Below are 16,299 nucleotides of genomic sequence, written 5' to 3' on the forward strand. Positions count from 1 at the left end.
GCAGTGGTAGAGGCCATGAGGAGTCTGTTCAGGAAGCCAGGAGTACTGTTCTGGGTCATGAAAAGGCAGCCAGTGGTTTGACTATCACATGTTTATGTGTTTTGATGTTTCACAGTGGGTCTTAAGTAAAAGGAACTCAGGTTTTGGTTGCCTGCAGGACAGATGTTCTTTTGGGTTCAATATGTTTGCATAGTGACTTGCAACCATGGGGCTGGTGTTCAAGGACCCTCTTGGTTCCTTCAGTTCCTAGGTTCTTTCTTGCCTAGATTTGACACTTTGTTTCAACAGAAGAGCTGATATTCTCTAGTGAAGGCTATTAGTTTGGGCACAAGTGGTAACCTAAACCTGTTCCAACCTGTACATACAAACCTGCAAGTTGGTCTCATTTCAGTCCCTCAGTCAATACTTTTTCTTTTCTTCCCTCAGAGCCAAAACCTGTGTTTATAAACCAGGAGCAGGTGCAGAAAGAGGTGAGTGCTGCCCTGGCAGCAAGTGCCTCCCTCAGCTGTGAAGTAGCACAGGATCCAACAGAAGTAAAATGGTACAAGGATGGAAGACTGCTTGCCTCCTCCAGAAAGTTCAGAATGGAATCTGTGGGCAAAACACGGCGTCTGGTTGTGGAGCAGCTGGAGAAGAAAGATGCTGGAGAATACATCTGCGAGGCTGCTGGCCAGAAGATGACCTTCAAGTTGGAAACAACTGGTGAGCATTCGCTTTGGGAGCACTAAGCAGCTTTTTATGTGGCTTAGAGGAAGACTGGCTGTCTTCTACCCTGTGGGCACGGAACAGCCACAATTCCCCCCGGAACAACATCAATGACCCACACCACAAGTTGGATTCTCCTTTTTAATGTAGTGGTAGCGAGGTGAAAATCTGGCTGTGGAATATTTTTGACTAAGGAACTTCTACTTTAATTTCTAGATGCGCTGAATTACCCTCTGGAGTGTCTTTCTGAATATATAAGCAACCATGGGTGACTATGATCCTGATTTATATCTAGGTTCAGGCTTACTTTTTCAGTTAGGTTAGATCAATAGCTCCAGAGAAGATAGGGAAATACAGCAGTTCACTGATACCATGTGTCAGAAGAATGCAGCTCAGTGCTGGGCAGTTTGCTGCTTCATTCCCTCTTACAAGTTGCACCCAAGGCTGGAAAAGACCACTGAGATAGCTGAGTCCAACCCCTGCCCACCCTCACTGGACTTACTAACCACGTCCCCAGTGCCACATACCCGTGGCTCTTGAGCACCTCCAGTGACTGCGGTATATCAGCGTGGTTGCTTCAGTTGTGGGAGTTTTCAGACACTGGCTGTTGTTCTAGCGAGACAAAAACCAAAACTGATGGAACAGTGTCTATACAGGAAGCAACTGGCTGTCCTGATGGCTGCCAACAGTTTTACACAAGGTGTGTCATGCAAGCTTGCATGAGTCTGGTTTAAAAACTTGCTGTTCTGATGGAAGGAGAGGATGTTGGTACAGGATAACTGCGGGATTTGTGCTCTCCCGACATCCAGTTGCAATCACAGCTTATTGTTGCTATAGAAAACAGCTTCTCTGTAGACAAATTGAGTTAGTTCCAATAAGTGGCTGAAGCCCTAAGTGATCCAAGGTGAAGCATGATCCAAACTGGAATTTAACTAATTGTAGTAGGGAATCCAAGCCTTAATGAGATGAGTTATTTAAAATATGAGTCCTCCATCTAAAACAGCATTGAACTCTTACTCTGGTTTATGATAGAAGTGAGAGTTTAACAGCAGAAGTCTGAAGTTATGCTCCATATTTCTCATCACTCAAGAGAATATTTGAATATATGAATTCCTTTGGCTATGTTAGAGCTCATAATGAGGTCAGCTGATGTTCTTTAAATGCTCGGAGTCTAGCAATGTGGGGAAGTGGACTGCTATTTGCTGTTGAGCTTTAGGCTAAGAAGCCTGATTTTAGAGGACTGTGGACTTCCCCTTTCCCTTCCCCTCTCCTCCCCTTCGCCCTGGACTGATCCCACATGGTTTGAGAATGATTTCAGATCAAGGTAAATGAGGAATCGCCGTGTGAAAACCTGTTGTTTTACTGCACTATAAGAGACACTTAGTCAAAAGACAAGTGTGTGTTCCAAGCTTGAGATTGCAGGAGATCCTAGAAACAACTCAGCTGCTCAAACCTGTAGTCTGGCTGAATCTTTTATTGTCAGTTTTGGTCAGGAGGAGATGCTTGAGTAAGACAAATAAAAGGTCACGGGTAAGTTGGTCCTTCTTGTGATATACTTCTAGGCTTTCATCAGGGAGAAGCTTAATTAGTCCAAATAATCATAGCAGAAACCACACCAAGAGCATGAGAGTGAAATTTATACTTTCTTGACGTGAAGGAAAATTTTACCTGGTTCTGCCATTCCCCAAATATTTGTTTCCTTATGACAAGAAGAACTTTGCAGAAGTAATTTTTTTTTTTCAGTCTTGCGTGCAACACAAAAAGGGGTAAAATCTAGGAGGCCACCTGAAATGTTTTTTCCATCTGGAAGGATCCATTTAACAGCACCCATGGACCTGGTTATGAACAAAACTAAGTTCCCAACTAAATCCACATTCTTCTTTCTCCTTCTCAGAATTGCCTGTGAAAATCAGCAAACCATTGGCAGACAGTAGCGTCATTGAGAAGGACAAGGTCACATTTGAGTGTGAGCTGTCCAGGCCCAACATGGACGTCAAGTGGTTCAAGGTATGGCATGTAATGGTATTTTCCTTTCTGACTTCTCTGGAAATGAATGAGAGCCTTTAATTTCACTTCCAAGGGATGCGAGTCTGAGCTTTTCCTTGATAGCTTTTTCACTGCTCTCTTTTCTTTATGCTCTTTTATTTGCCCAGATCAGCACTCTTTGTTATTATGTCCTGAGTTCATTTATCAAGTTGAAATTGAAGTTTGTTTTGGTTTTATTGTGAACTTTTTAGGTCATGCTGCACAAAATATTGTTGGTTGAACTACAGTACAGTCTTGAGCTTCAAGTCTAACACAGAAATTCTCAGCTGGGATTTTGTAGCCTTGTTGTGAACTGGGTTTTTGGGGTGAAATCTGAGTTTTCTTTGCACCTGACAGTGTGAGAATTTGCTCTGGCACTTTGTGTACCTCCCCGGTGCTCAGCTGTTCCTTCCCTTACTTGGGGATAACGTCATTTATTCAAGGTGATGTCCAAACAGGCTTGTTAACAGTCCTCCGCAGTGCTTTAAGCTGTCATAGGTCAGCCAGAATTTATGCATGTTCTATAGCCATTCCTTCATGTTGAAAACACTGCACTGTGCTTAAGCTTCAGCATATGTTCCAGTAAGCACAGTTCCATTAATTCTAGGGGAGTGGGTGAATTAAGCATAGATCTGAAGGCTCCCTTTGCTCAGTGCAGAGATGGAAGGACTAATGGAGATCTGACTTGATATTTTCCCTTCTAGGATGGGAAGGAGCTCTGTCAAAGTAAAAAAGTGGGCATTACTTCCCAGGGAAATAAGAGAAGTCTCATTATTCACAAGTGTGAATATGAAGATCAGGGAACATCCACATGTTGAGCAGCCTAAGACAAGACATCAGCTACCCTAAAGGTTCATTTTATGTTTAACTGAAAGAGCAAATAAATCCTCTTGTGGTATTTTGCACCACAGGAAGAAATGCTTCATGGGCAGTTTGGGCATTTCTTGGTTAGTCCTTTTGGATACCTTTCTCTTTCTTCTTTATGCTCAAGACAGATTTTCCCTCCATGTGTTGCATTGGTTAAACCCCAGTTTGTAGCTCATCATTGGGCTCTGAAGCATCAGACTTGTTACTGAACACACGGGTCTGCTGTGCCCTGGTAGATGCCACCTTCCCAAGGGACGTATGAAAGGATGCTTTTTTCTGATTTCCTACTAGATGCTGTCCTCATGTGGCCACTTGGGTTCAGTGTTAGCATGAACATGAACATGTGTCCTGTCCCATGACTTTGGTGAACTCTCATTTTCTCTCTCATTCTGCAACCAGGTTGGGTTGCTGTTTCAGTACTGGCTGTTTTATGTAGCCATTCCATTTGTTCTGGTTTACGTTCTTTTTTATTTTCTTTTTTTCAGGCATCATTTCTATACAGTAGACAAAGCCAGCCTATTACATTTGATTTACAGTTTTTAGCTTTTGCTGGTAAGCATTTCAGCTCTCAGGCAGTTTTACCAACAGCTTTGAAGAGCTGAAATGAACCAGCCTGGACACGATGGTCTGTTTTTGTTGGTGTAATGAATTTATGAAGTTAAACTGATTGACCCCATAAGGTTTTACAGTGTATGACTCACGTCTGGCAGAGTTATCACAGCAATGAGTTTATATACTTAGCATTTCAGGAGGCAAATGGTTGGGGATACTCTTTCATTTGCTTGCGTCTCAGAGTGAATCACTAGTATGTGAACCATCCTTCATCTCCTTTGTATTGATTTTGTGTGTGTCTGTGTGTGGTTTCCCCTGTGAATTTCATCCTTTCCAGTTATACGGAAGTTCTCTTTTGAGCAGTGAAATTAGATGTTCCATCATCAGTCATAATGGTAAAGCTGAGTTGCCACGTTATCTGTGTCCTTTCTGTCTGGCGTCTCAATAACTGCTGCCCCACCACAATATCTGCCTAATACTTCAGCTCCATGGATGCCTCCTTGTGCAAACTGAGAGCCTGTATTTGGTGTGCATAGATCTGGGCTTACATCTGTGCTGGTAAATGCACTAGTGCATGGGCTAAGCAGTCCTGCCTCCTGTGCTGTGGGCATTGAGATGGGGCTCCTACAAGCTGCCCATTGCAAGATATTTAGAAACTAATTTCTGCGGAGGTTTCCATCCTCTTTTCAGACTAACTAAAATTTGGTTAGTGGGATCAAAACAGAAGGGGCAGGGAGGGAGAGCTGACCAAGGACTACTGATGGAACAACTATGAATCCTTGGTTCCTCAGGATTCCCTGCATCAGCAGTTGGCAACAGGAGTAAGGGGGCTCAGGAGAACACTGTAGAGTAGTGTGAAAAATGAGCGAAGAGAGTTACTAATTGATGCCTCTTGGAAAGTAGTCCAAGAGTGGTCCTCTTCCTATACTCTCTTCTTGTGTGTGGTTTTATCTTTATGAGGTGTTCTTAACAAGTGATGTGTAGATCTCCCTTATCTCATAATGTCTTTTCCTGCCTGCAGTGAATATGCAGGATACTGGATCATATACCAGCTTCTTTGAATTACTGCTCATGTCAGGAGATAAAATCTGCCTATTCTTTGAACTAACACTGGCGAGGGTTAGTTATTCTGGCTACCGAGAGAATGACACAGCAGATTAAACTCTTTCATTTCTTTCTTTGTCAAATGCCTTTTCATCTAACTGTGTGTCCCATAGAAATTCAGAGCAGTGTTGGCTGAGGGAAGTGGAAATATTTATCTCCTGTGTGTATCTGCCACCCTATTTAGACATGTCCCTCCTGGCAGAGCGCAGAGATTAGAGGAGTTGGATTAGGCAGTAGTTTCCCTATTGCTCACAGAACCACTTTTTCTGTGGTCTCCCAGCTACCCTGTGCCCAGTGGCCTATGCAAGGTGGAGCGGAAAAGGCTCATTTTATGAACAAACAGGAACCTTTCTGGTCAGATTAATACCTGTGCTCTTTTAGAGAGATTTAGGTACTAGAGATTTTAGGTACTGGAATAGGCTCCCCAGAAAGGTGGTTGAATCGCCATCCCTGGTTGTGTTTAAGAGCCTTTTGAATGTGGTACTCAGGGATATGATTTAGTGTACGGTTTTTAGAGTTAGGGTACTGGTTAGGCTGCGGTTGGACTTGATGATCTTCAATGTCTTTTCCAACCTGGGTAAATCTATGATTCTATACAGGAACTCTTCTCCTGAGGTTAATCCAAGTTGTATCCAGGCCCTTCAGAAGGAAAGGGATATAGCAGCACTGAAATATGGCCTGATTCTGACATAAATAAATGCAGACCTGGAGAGTTAAAAGGGATTGTGTGATGTTCAAGGGATTTTGAAGCAAAGATGTCCCCTAGGTAAGATTTGTGGCTGACATTCCCCATACATTGTTTGTGGGCACACAAGCTAAGGAGAGACTAGTGATGAGCATGCAGAGAAGCCAATGGTTCAGACAGGTTTGTAGTGACACGACATTGTAGAGTTCTGTCTAGTTCTCCTTGGCATAGTTTGGAAAATAAAGATGAGGTAATTGGTGGTAACCAATATGGCTTCATCAAGGTCAAGCCATGCCTGACTAACTTGGTGGCCTTTCATGATGGAGTAACAGCATCAGTGGATAATGGGAGAGCAACTGACATCATCTACTTGGACTTGTGCAGAGCATTTGATCCTGTCCTGCATGACATCCTGGTCACCAAACTGGAGAATAATGGTTTTGATGGATGGACCAGTTGCAGGATAGGGAACTGTCTGGATGGTCACACTCAGAGAGCTGCAGTCAATAGCTCAGTGTCCAGGTGGAGGGTGGTGTTGGGACCAGTGTTATTTAACATTTTTGTAGGCAACATGGACAGTGGAATCAAATGCAGCCTCAGCAAGTTTGCAGATGACACCAAGCTGAGCGGTGCTGTTGATGTGCTAGAGGGAAGGGATGCTACCCAGAGGGACCTGGACAGGCTGGAGAGGTGGGCCCTTGGCAGCCTCATGAACTTGAGTGTGGCCAAGTACAAGGCCCTGCACCTGGGTCAGGGCAATCCCAAGCACAGGCACAGGCTTAGAGGAGAATGATTTGAGAGAAGCCTTTACCCTGAGGAGAAGAGTTGGTGTGGAGGGAGGTGTCCCTGCCTATAGCAGGGGGACTGGAACTAAATGACCTTAAAGATTCATTCAGTTCTATTGTTTTTCTACCCTTAATTTTGCTTCACAGATTTTGGAATAAATGAGATTCTGGTTTCCATGAAAACTGTTTGCAGGGAGCTCCATTGTAGCTAGTAAGTCTATCTTTAAGTTCAAGGGCAATAATGCATTGACTGTGTTGAAGAGAGAAATGACTCAGGAATGGATGATGGTTTAGAATAAAACATAATCCTACTTATTTTCTATTCAAATATGTGTAAAGAAAAGATGCTGCACTCAGTTAAAGAAATACCCTGACAAATATGTCTCTACTGTTTCACAGCTGGAGATATCAAGATTGTTAAACCACTGGAAGATGTGGAAGTGAATGAATATGGGAGTGCATCTTTGGTCTGTGAGATTTCACACGATGAGGTTCAGACCCAGTGGTACAAAGATGACAACAAGCTGAAGGCTGATGACAACATCAGAATGCGGCAAGATGGTAGGGTGTAAGAGGGGGATCTTTCTCCTGAGTGGGGGGTGGGTTGGAGGTCAAGCAGAAAGGACATTTGAAATGAAGTGAAGACGGTTCAGAAGGGAGTTCCCCTTTTGTTTTGGGACTGAGGTTTAGGTGGAACAAGTGACATGGTGGGATGCTTAGTGTGGGAAGTGTGATGCTATCCCACCATCCCACACTGCTGGGAGCAGGTAGGAAATGAGTGCAGTTATTTCCAAAGTGAGGGTGAACAGGGCAGTCAGTTCACCTCTCCAAAGAGGTTTTGTCTGACAGTGAGTGTGATCCTTCTGTATCAGGTACTTTGAATTTGACGGTGGCCGCATTTGATCAGTCCTTGTAGAAGCCATGTTTAGATTCTGCTTTGGTCTGCTCCATTTCCAGTTCAAAGTCGTTGGACACTAAATGAGACAGCTGCATCTCAGTAAAAGATCTGTTTGAATAGCTGTGATGTGCTTACTGTTCAGATTTACAGAGCTGAGGTTTTGTCCTTGGCTATACCAAAGAAGTCAAATCAGGTGAAATTAATTGTATTTCTGAACTAGACAAGGTTAAGTTTGGTAGCACCTAAATTTGGTGCAGTTTGTCATTGATTTCATCTGAAAGAAACTTCCAGGCTTTTTATCTGCTGTTGTCCCCAGCGTAAGAGTCTCCATTCACATCCTAAAGCACTTGTTATATTTTCAACTCACTCTTATTTGAATAAAAGCCTCAACTGGGAGCAATTTAATAAGCACAGAACAAGAGCTGGACCTTGCATTTGGTAGATAATATACAGTATTACTTTATAGAAATGTAGTCAATGGCATTCCCTATAGACAATCATTTGTTTTATCTTTGGAGTGGTTCAAAAAACCATTGTGAACATGACATTAATTGGAATGGAATACACGCAAGAGACTTTCCTCTTCTTCCAATTGTCCTCATCCTTTCTTCTCTTCCACCCCTGCTTTGCAGATTACCATATAGAAATCACCAGGAAGTTGGAGGACAAGACAGCTTTGGAACGTCATTCTGTCATCCTGTCCTGTGACTTCAGGCCTTCTCCAAAGGTTGTGAAATGGTTCAAGGGCCACACACCCATCAAGCCCTCTGAGAAGTACAAGATCAAGAGGGATAAGCATTCAGCAGAGCTCAAGATTCTGAAGCTGAAGCCTGATGATGCTGGTGTGTACAAGTGCAAGGCAGGAATTGCAGAGACTGAGGCCACGCTGACAGCTGAAGGTATGAGCAGGGAGGGTGGCCTCTTCCATGTCCTATTTCACCTCAGATTTCTCTTCTTGGGGTTGATTTCTGCCGTTCTCTCCTGCTAACTTTATAAATGTATAATCTTCACTGAGAAGATTACACAAAGATCATCTAGTCCAACCATTCTACCACATCCCAGTATGATTTATAGTAACAGTGGTAACAGTTCACCTTGTTTCCCCACAGCCTGCAATGTAGAAGTAACGAAGCACCTGCAGGATGTGGAAATTGAAGAAGAGAGCTCTGCTGTCTTCTCCTGCGAGCTGTCCCATGATGACGAGGACGTGGAATGGTTCCTGAATGGCAACCTCCTTTACACCAACAATTACAATGACATCAAGAACGTTGGCAACTGCTGCACACTGACAGTGAAGCAGGTTAAGCCTGAGGATGCTGGCACAGTGACAGTGAAGTCAGACAGGGTGTCAGAAAGCGCGCCTGAAGGTGATAGGTGGGTCTGATCACACCCCTCCTGGATGTAAGAGATGCTAAGGAGCTCCAGTTCATTCTATTGTGCAGCAATCCTGCTTCTAAAGCTGACCTCTCTGGGGCTCAGATAGCCACCAAAGTCATGAGGGGCTTTCTTCCAGTGATTTATGGAATTAAGGATTTATGACTGCAGGGAGAGATCATTCAGTGTGTGTTTTGCCTCTGGGATGACTAATGACCAGGCTGTGAGCAACCTGATCTAGCTGTGAATGTCCCTTTTTATTGCAGGGGAGCTGGGCTAGATGGCCTTTAAGGGTCTCTTCCAATTCTAAGGATACTGTGATTCTAATCTGCTCTCCCCAGCAATTAAGCTCTTTTACTCTATGCGCTCAGAGTTTGAAGGATTTCCTCTTTCTCCTTTCTTTTGCATTTGGTGGAAGTTTTTTGCCCAGTATAAACATCTGATGTGTGAAATAGAAGACAGATAAGAGGAGTCAATAATACAGGAAAATCAAAAGTGTTCAGCAGCTTATCCTCTTAATCCTGTGGCCTGCTGTATGAGCTCTGCTCCATGTGAGGGCAATGCCAGCTCTCCAGCTTTAGAAGAGCTGCATCCCAATTACTTCATATGATATCAGTCCCACCCACGGCAATGCAGGCTGTCCCTCCTGTTCCCTGTATTCTCCTACTGATTAGTTCAGAATTCCATAAAGTGCATTCAGTCAACAGACATGAAACCGCTTTAGGTTCTATCTTGGTGTCGTCAGTAGTGGTGAAGATTTATTTATCCCTCTTTAAAAATCTGAAAGCAACTGGAAATGTCTGATCTTCTGTATAATGGTGTTCTGTTTTGCCTGTTTAATTGCAGAGAAGCCTGCTGTCTTCATGAAGTCCTTGGATGATGTTTTTGTTGAGGAGCGGGGTGTGATTAAATTGGAATGCGAAGTCTCTAAAGAGAAGGTCAAACCAGTGTGGAAAAAGGACGGTGTTGTGCTCCCTTCTGGCAACAAGTATGAGCTGGTACAGTCTGGGAAGACCCTATGTCCCCTTATCCATGACCTCGAGATGTCAGATGCAGGTTTCTATACCTGTGATATTGGCACTGATGTTGCCAAATCAAAGGTCGGCATTCAGGGTAAGTACTGTGGAAAGTAAAGGAGTGCTGAAAGCACATTCAGTGTGGTCACTATGTCTTACACCTATTCCCCCACGAGCCTTACTAGTTTCTACAATAGAAGTGTATTACTGCAATTTAGTGCAGTGATGTCTGGAAAATTCCCATTGCTTTTGATGTAAATGTATCTCATTTTGCCATGAAAATCACCAAACACATCAAGAATGTCCTGGAAATATTTCCTTTCTAAACATCCCTAAAATGGAGAAATGGTTTGAACGCCAGTAGGGGTAGGATGGTAACAAATGAGCTAATAGAAACAGTTAATTTCTTGTCATAGGCAAAACCCTTTTTCTCACGCAGCATCCTAGAGTTGTCCTCTCTGTTAGGTTTTTCCCTCTGTAGCTCATTGAATCTTCATTCTGCTCCATGGACTGAGCTGCTCGCCTTGTAGTTCTTCCAGAGCAAAGACAAGAGATTCATGTCTCTTTTTTTTTATAGCTTTCTGGTAATTCTGAGTGGAGAATGTCTTAGAGAATACATCAGTAAGGAATGCAGCCATGTTCTGCAAAATCCTGAGTTAAAACACCAGTACTGCTACTCACATATGTCACAAATGCCTTTTCTCCATATAAACCTCATACTAACCTATCTCTTACCTTCCAGAGCTGAATAGTGGCATTACCAAACGGCTGAAAAACACTGAAATCCAGGAGGGAGAAGATTGTACTTTTGAATGCATTCCGTCCCATGAAAGCATTGATGAGTTCAAGTGGACACTGACTGGAAGCAGAGTGGAAAGTAGTGGGCGATTTAAAGCTTCTAACGTGAGTCAGAAATAGACTCTCCTTATCAAAAGTGTGACTCCTACTGACGCTGGGGAAGTCGTTTTTACTGCCCTTGGTCTAACCTCCAAAGCCTCTCTGTCTGTGAAAGGTAATGAGATGGGAGAGATTCTGGGGTCTGATTCCTTCAACTGTCTTATGATAAGATTGTCGTGAGAGCTAACTCATAATATGGTTAAAGTGAATAGCAACCTTCTACTTGAACCTCGAAGCACTGAGAATTTCTCTTAAAAATAAGTAAAAGGAGGAAACATTTTACACAAATGTGAGAACTACCCAAAGCACTGGGGTAGTGTTGGCAATGGTCATCTCACTACAGCTTGTTCCATTAACAGTAAATCAGGAATGATCTGTTGAGGGAACTGTGGGAGCAAATATCCTCTAAGTATAAGCTGAAGGGATGGCCTTCACATCATCTAGCTGTACAACAAATTCCTATCTAGAACATGTGCATCTGAGAGCATCATCCGAGGATCCCAGTGTGATGAGTGGAGAGAAGAGAGAGGCAGTTTTCAGACATGGTTCATCATCCTCAATTGGGTAGATTTAAGAGAGAATTAATGGTGCCTGGAATTCTATTGTCTGTACTTTGCAGATTACTGCTGGCTGTAGGATGGCGTCTGTTGCAGGTGCCTCTCTAACTTATCTCCAGCATGTAGATGCATGTATTTTGAGAGAGGCATCCTACCCTAAGTGTATGTTACTCAAAAAGTAATGTTTTCTTCCAGGAAAACCTACTGAGGTTTCAAAACAGCTGGAGGATAAGACAGCAGCAGCAGGGCAGGACATCAGCCTGAGCAGTGAGCTGTCAAAACCGGATTTGAACATCAGGTGGTACAAGGATGGCAAAGCAATCAGAAAAAGCCAGAAGTACGACTTGCAGCAGGAGGGAACTGGGGCCATTCTGATCATCCATGACTCTACTGCCAAGGACAGTGGGGAGTACCGCTGTGAGACAGAGGACTCCATAACAAAAGCCAGGGTCACTGTGCAAGGTGAGTTGAAAAGCACACTGGGGATGGCATGTAGAGAAGTCGAGGTAAATATCTGCAGCCTGTGGGTGATGTTTTTCTCTTCTGTTTCCTTGAGCAGGATCAATTCTTAGTTTTCAGAAAATATGATGGATTAAAATCTTTTCCTTAAAATAATCTGGAAACTGAATGATTCTCCAGTGTGATGTGGATCTGGGCAGCCTGGTCTGGTGGTTGGTGACCCCTTGGAGGGGGTTTGAAACTAGATGATCTTTGAGGTCCTTGTCTACTCAGGCCACTCTATGATTCTGTGATCATTCTATGATTCTATGATCTTGGGTGTTAGTGAGCCAAGAAAAGATGGCAATCTGAATTAGTCTATATTGAATATGTGTAATCAAAACTATATGCAGTTTATCAGATGAGATCCTACCAGCGCATGTATAATGGTATTGAACTTTCCAGATATCTACTGGAATTATCAAACCTATGTAAATGGGTGGACTCTGTGGTCTTCTTAGACTCTTTGCATCTCTATGTGATATTCTGAAATGAGGGCAAAGGAGATTCAGGACACCTCTGTATGCTTGGGACTTGTTGGGGTAACAAATCCCTTTGTCCTACACCCTCATCCTTTTTTTTTTTCCTTCCAGAAAAACCTAATTACTTTATCAAGGAACTTTCAGATGTGAAAACTGAAGAAAGTGGAAGTGCACTTTTTACATGTCAGAGCGAGAAAGCCGCATCCTTCGTCATATGGAGGAAAGGCATTGCTGTGCTCAGGCCTGGCAGGAAATACGAGATGGCACAGAAAGGATGAGACCTGCAGCTGAGCATAAAAAATCTGGAGAAAAGTGACAGTGACGTGTACACCTGTGACATTGGTGATGCCCAGTCCAGAGCCAAGCTGGTTGTACAAGGTATGTGTGAGAGCCATATGACTGCGCATCCTGTTTCTCCACTACCAAGACATTATCCTGGTAGAATTTGTACATTTATGGCAGGTCTTTGGGGCTGCAGCTGTCTGGCCTGAATAGCGGTTCACAAGCCATGCACAGAGCAAGCTGCACGGAAAGGGAAAGAGCTACCGACTAGAGCAGTGCCATTGAGAACTTTATGTATCATTTAAAAACCAAAAATTCTGATGTACGGTGAGGCTGGTGACCCAGAAATCAGTGTGAACTTTCTATCTCTGACCTTTCTGAGTTACAAATAGTCCTCCAGATTTCTAGGCAAAAATTCCCTTATGCTGCATTCTGGGTAGTTGTCACGGTTTAAACAAAAATCTACCTGTGTCCGTGACAGGGGGGCCACAGGCAAGCGAGGTGCTAGAAGGAGCTGAACCTCTGTCCCAACTACTTCAGAAGCAGCCCAGACCCCCTCGTACATGGCTAAGATCTCCTTCTCAGTTGGAGTGTAGCACTCCTCAGACCCTTTATATGCTCGACTCCAAAGTCCCGGGGGTTGGCCTTGGGTTTCTCCTAAAGCTCTTTGCCACAAACTCCAAGTGGGACCTTTCTCTCCAGCAGCAGTGTAGAGGATGTTCTTTACATCCTGTCCCGTCCGTACTGGCCCCAAGGCCACGGCACGGGCTATCTCTTGTTTTCTCTGCTCAAAAGCCTGCTGCTGCTCAGGACCCCATGAGAAATTATTCTTCTTCCGTGTTACCTGATAGAGGGGGCTCACTATGTGGCTGTAGTTTGGGACATGCATTCTCCAAAAGCCCACTACTCCCAGAAAAGATTGGGTCTCTGTCTTGTTGGTGGGAGGAGACATAGCAGTGATTTTGTCAATCACATCTGCTGGGATGTGTCGATGCCCATCTTGCCATTTTACACCTAAGAACTGGATTTCCTGGGCAGACCCCTTCACCTTGCTGCGCTTAATGGCAAAACCAGCTTGCAAAAGAATTAGGATTATCTGTTTTCTTTTCTTGAAAATCTCTGCTGCTGTATGGCCCCACACGACAATATCATCAATATACTGCAAGTGTTCGGGAGCATTACCCTGTTCCAAGACAGCTTGGATCAACCCATGGCAAATTGTTGGGCTGTGCTTCTACCCTTGAGTTAAACGGTTCCAGGTATACTGAACAGCTCTACAGGAAAAAGCAAACTGTGGCCTTCATTTTGCAGCCAATGGGATGGAAAAGAAGGCATTAGCAATGTCAATGGTGGCATACCACCTAGCTTCTTTTGACTCCAGTTCATACTGGAGTTCTAGCATGTCTGGTACAGCAGAACTCAATGGAGGTGTGATTTCATTTATGCCACGGTAATCCACCGTCAGCCTCCATTCTTCACTGGCTTTATGCACTGGCCATATGGGGCTGTTAAAAGGCGAGTGAGTTTTGCTAATTGCTCCCTGATTCTCTAATTGGCGAATTAGCTTGTGAATGGGGAGCAATGAGTCCCTGTTGGTGCGGTACTGCCGTCTGTGAACCACTCTGGTGGCAATTGGTACCTCTTGGTCTTTTACCTGGAGCAACCCCACAGCAGAAGGATCATCTGACAGACCAGGTAAAGCTGACAGCAGATAAACACCATTTGTGTTAACAGCAGCTATCCCAAAGGCCCATTGATACCCCTTGGGATCCTTCAAATATCCCATCCTAAGGTAATCAATACCCAAAACACTTGGAGCCTCTGGACCAGTCACAATAGGGTGTTTTTGCCAGTTTTTACCAGTGAGGCTTATTTCAGCCTCCAAGATAGTCAATTCTTGGGAACCCCCAGTCACTCCATGGATATATATTGGTTGTGTCCCTTGGTGACTTGAGGGCATTAGGGTGCATTGTGCACCAGTGTCCACCAAGGCTTTATATTTCTGTGGTTGAGATGTGCCAGGCCACTTAATCCACACAGTCCAGTATACTCTATTGTCCCTTTCCCCCCCTGGCTGGGGGCAGGGCCCCTCTATTGTTTACCTCGGTGGCTTGCAGCAACTGGAACTCTCCCCTTCTTGGAAGAGTTCACCTTGGTAGTTGTTTCACCTTGTAATTCTTCCACTCATGCCTGAAGTGCAGAAGTGGATGAATTACACCACTTCTTCATGTCCTCCCCATGACTACAGAGGAAAAGCAACAAGGCAAGACGTGTAGTCTCATCGTTGATTCGAGGTGACTTATCATTGTCATTTGCTTGAATACGAGGACGTCTCTTTTTTATGGTTGAGATTTTCGATGATACAGGTCGAGAGGAACTCATGTTGTTTAGCTTTCTCAATAGGCGATCGTGGAAATCCTGGTCTCCATCATCTTGTACCACCGTGGATTCATCTACATCAGGCACATTAGCCAATTTGTCAATAATATCATTTTGTGTTCCCTCCACTTCGTTTAACCTTTCCACAATTTTGACAATGGCTGAAGTATACAGATTAATTTCTGTAGCGCTTATAAATAATTCAAGTTCCTGAAGTCTGCCAATTAGTTCATTCACAAAGGGTTTCCTGTCCCCTTTGCCATATACTAATGCAAGTGCACTGGCATGCTTTTCTGGAGCTGCCTTTGTAAAGTCACACCACATTTGTCGTGGAACACAGACTGCTTCAAGATCATGTAATTGGTTTGGATCGTTACGATTGAACCCGGGGCTGTATAGCATTTCCACCAGAGCACTTTCTCTCAAAGATTGGATACCTTTCTCTATATCAGTCCATTTCTTTCTCTCAGGCTCCAAGTCCCGTTTAAAGGGGAATCTATCTCTTACCGCTATCAACATCCGCTTCCAGAGGGTGTAGGGCCGATTTTGGCATGTGCCAATACCTCTGTCCACACGCGAGTCCCTGGAAATGCTACCCAGTTGGCGAGCTTCACTGCCATCGAGCCATGCACTGTTGGCACCATTGTCCCAGCAGCGAAGTAACCAAGTGACCATATTTTCTTTTGGCTGACATGTGAAATCCTTTCTTAGATCTCGAATTTCACTCAGTTTAAAAGGTCGATCAATAATGGTCGTTATACTTTGCTCACCTTTTGCTCTATCAAGCGTCCCAGGTGTTGATGGTGGCAACTGTGTTGATGAGGCTGCCCCATCTATAAGTTTGGACTCGAGAAATTCTCATAAAGAAAATCTAGCTTTTGGCTTCTCTTCAGACTCTGACCCCGACCCTTATGTTATTTCCTCCAGGTAACCCTCCTTCTTTTTCCTCTCTCCTAACTTCCTCTGCTCCTCTAAATTCTTCTGCTCCTCTAACATCTTATTATTCCCCTCAGACATCCTCTGCTCCTCCAACTTCATCTGCTCCTGAAACTTCTTCTGCTCCTCTAACATCTTCTTATACTGCTCTAACATCCTCTGCTCCTCTGACTTCTTCTGGTCCTCTGACTCCTCCTGCTCTCCTGAGTCCCCCTGCTCTCCTGAGTCCTGCTCTCCTAACTCCCTCCGCTCTTCTA

The 16,299-nt window shown here is 44.0% G+C and overlaps 1 protein-coding gene across 1 annotated transcript; it reads left to right on the top strand.

The window, feature by feature from the left end:
• Positions 1–9,845: 9,845 nt before the first annotated feature.
• On the top strand, positions 9,846–12,817 carry LOC146752448 (protein CEPU-1-like). Its single transcript, XM_085531895.1, has 4 exons — positions 9,846–10,108; positions 10,754–11,023; positions 11,661–11,927; positions 12,557–12,817. Exons 1-2 carry the CDS (start codon positions 9,859–9,861, stop codon positions 10,927–10,929), a joined length of 426 nt encoding a protein of 141 aa, XP_085388021.1. The 5' UTR covers positions 9,846–9,858; the 3' UTR covers positions 10,930–11,023; positions 11,661–11,927; positions 12,557–12,817.
• The last annotated feature ends 3,482 nt before the right edge of the window (positions 12,818–16,299 follow it).

This window comes from Coturnix japonica, unplaced genomic scaffold, assembly GCF_054131305.1.
Source record: "Coturnix japonica strain WE unplaced genomic scaffold, WE-NBRP24 Scf045, whole genome shotgun sequence".
In the NCBI taxonomy this organism is placed as follows: domain Eukaryota; kingdom Metazoa; phylum Chordata; class Aves; order Galliformes; family Phasianidae; genus Coturnix; species Coturnix japonica.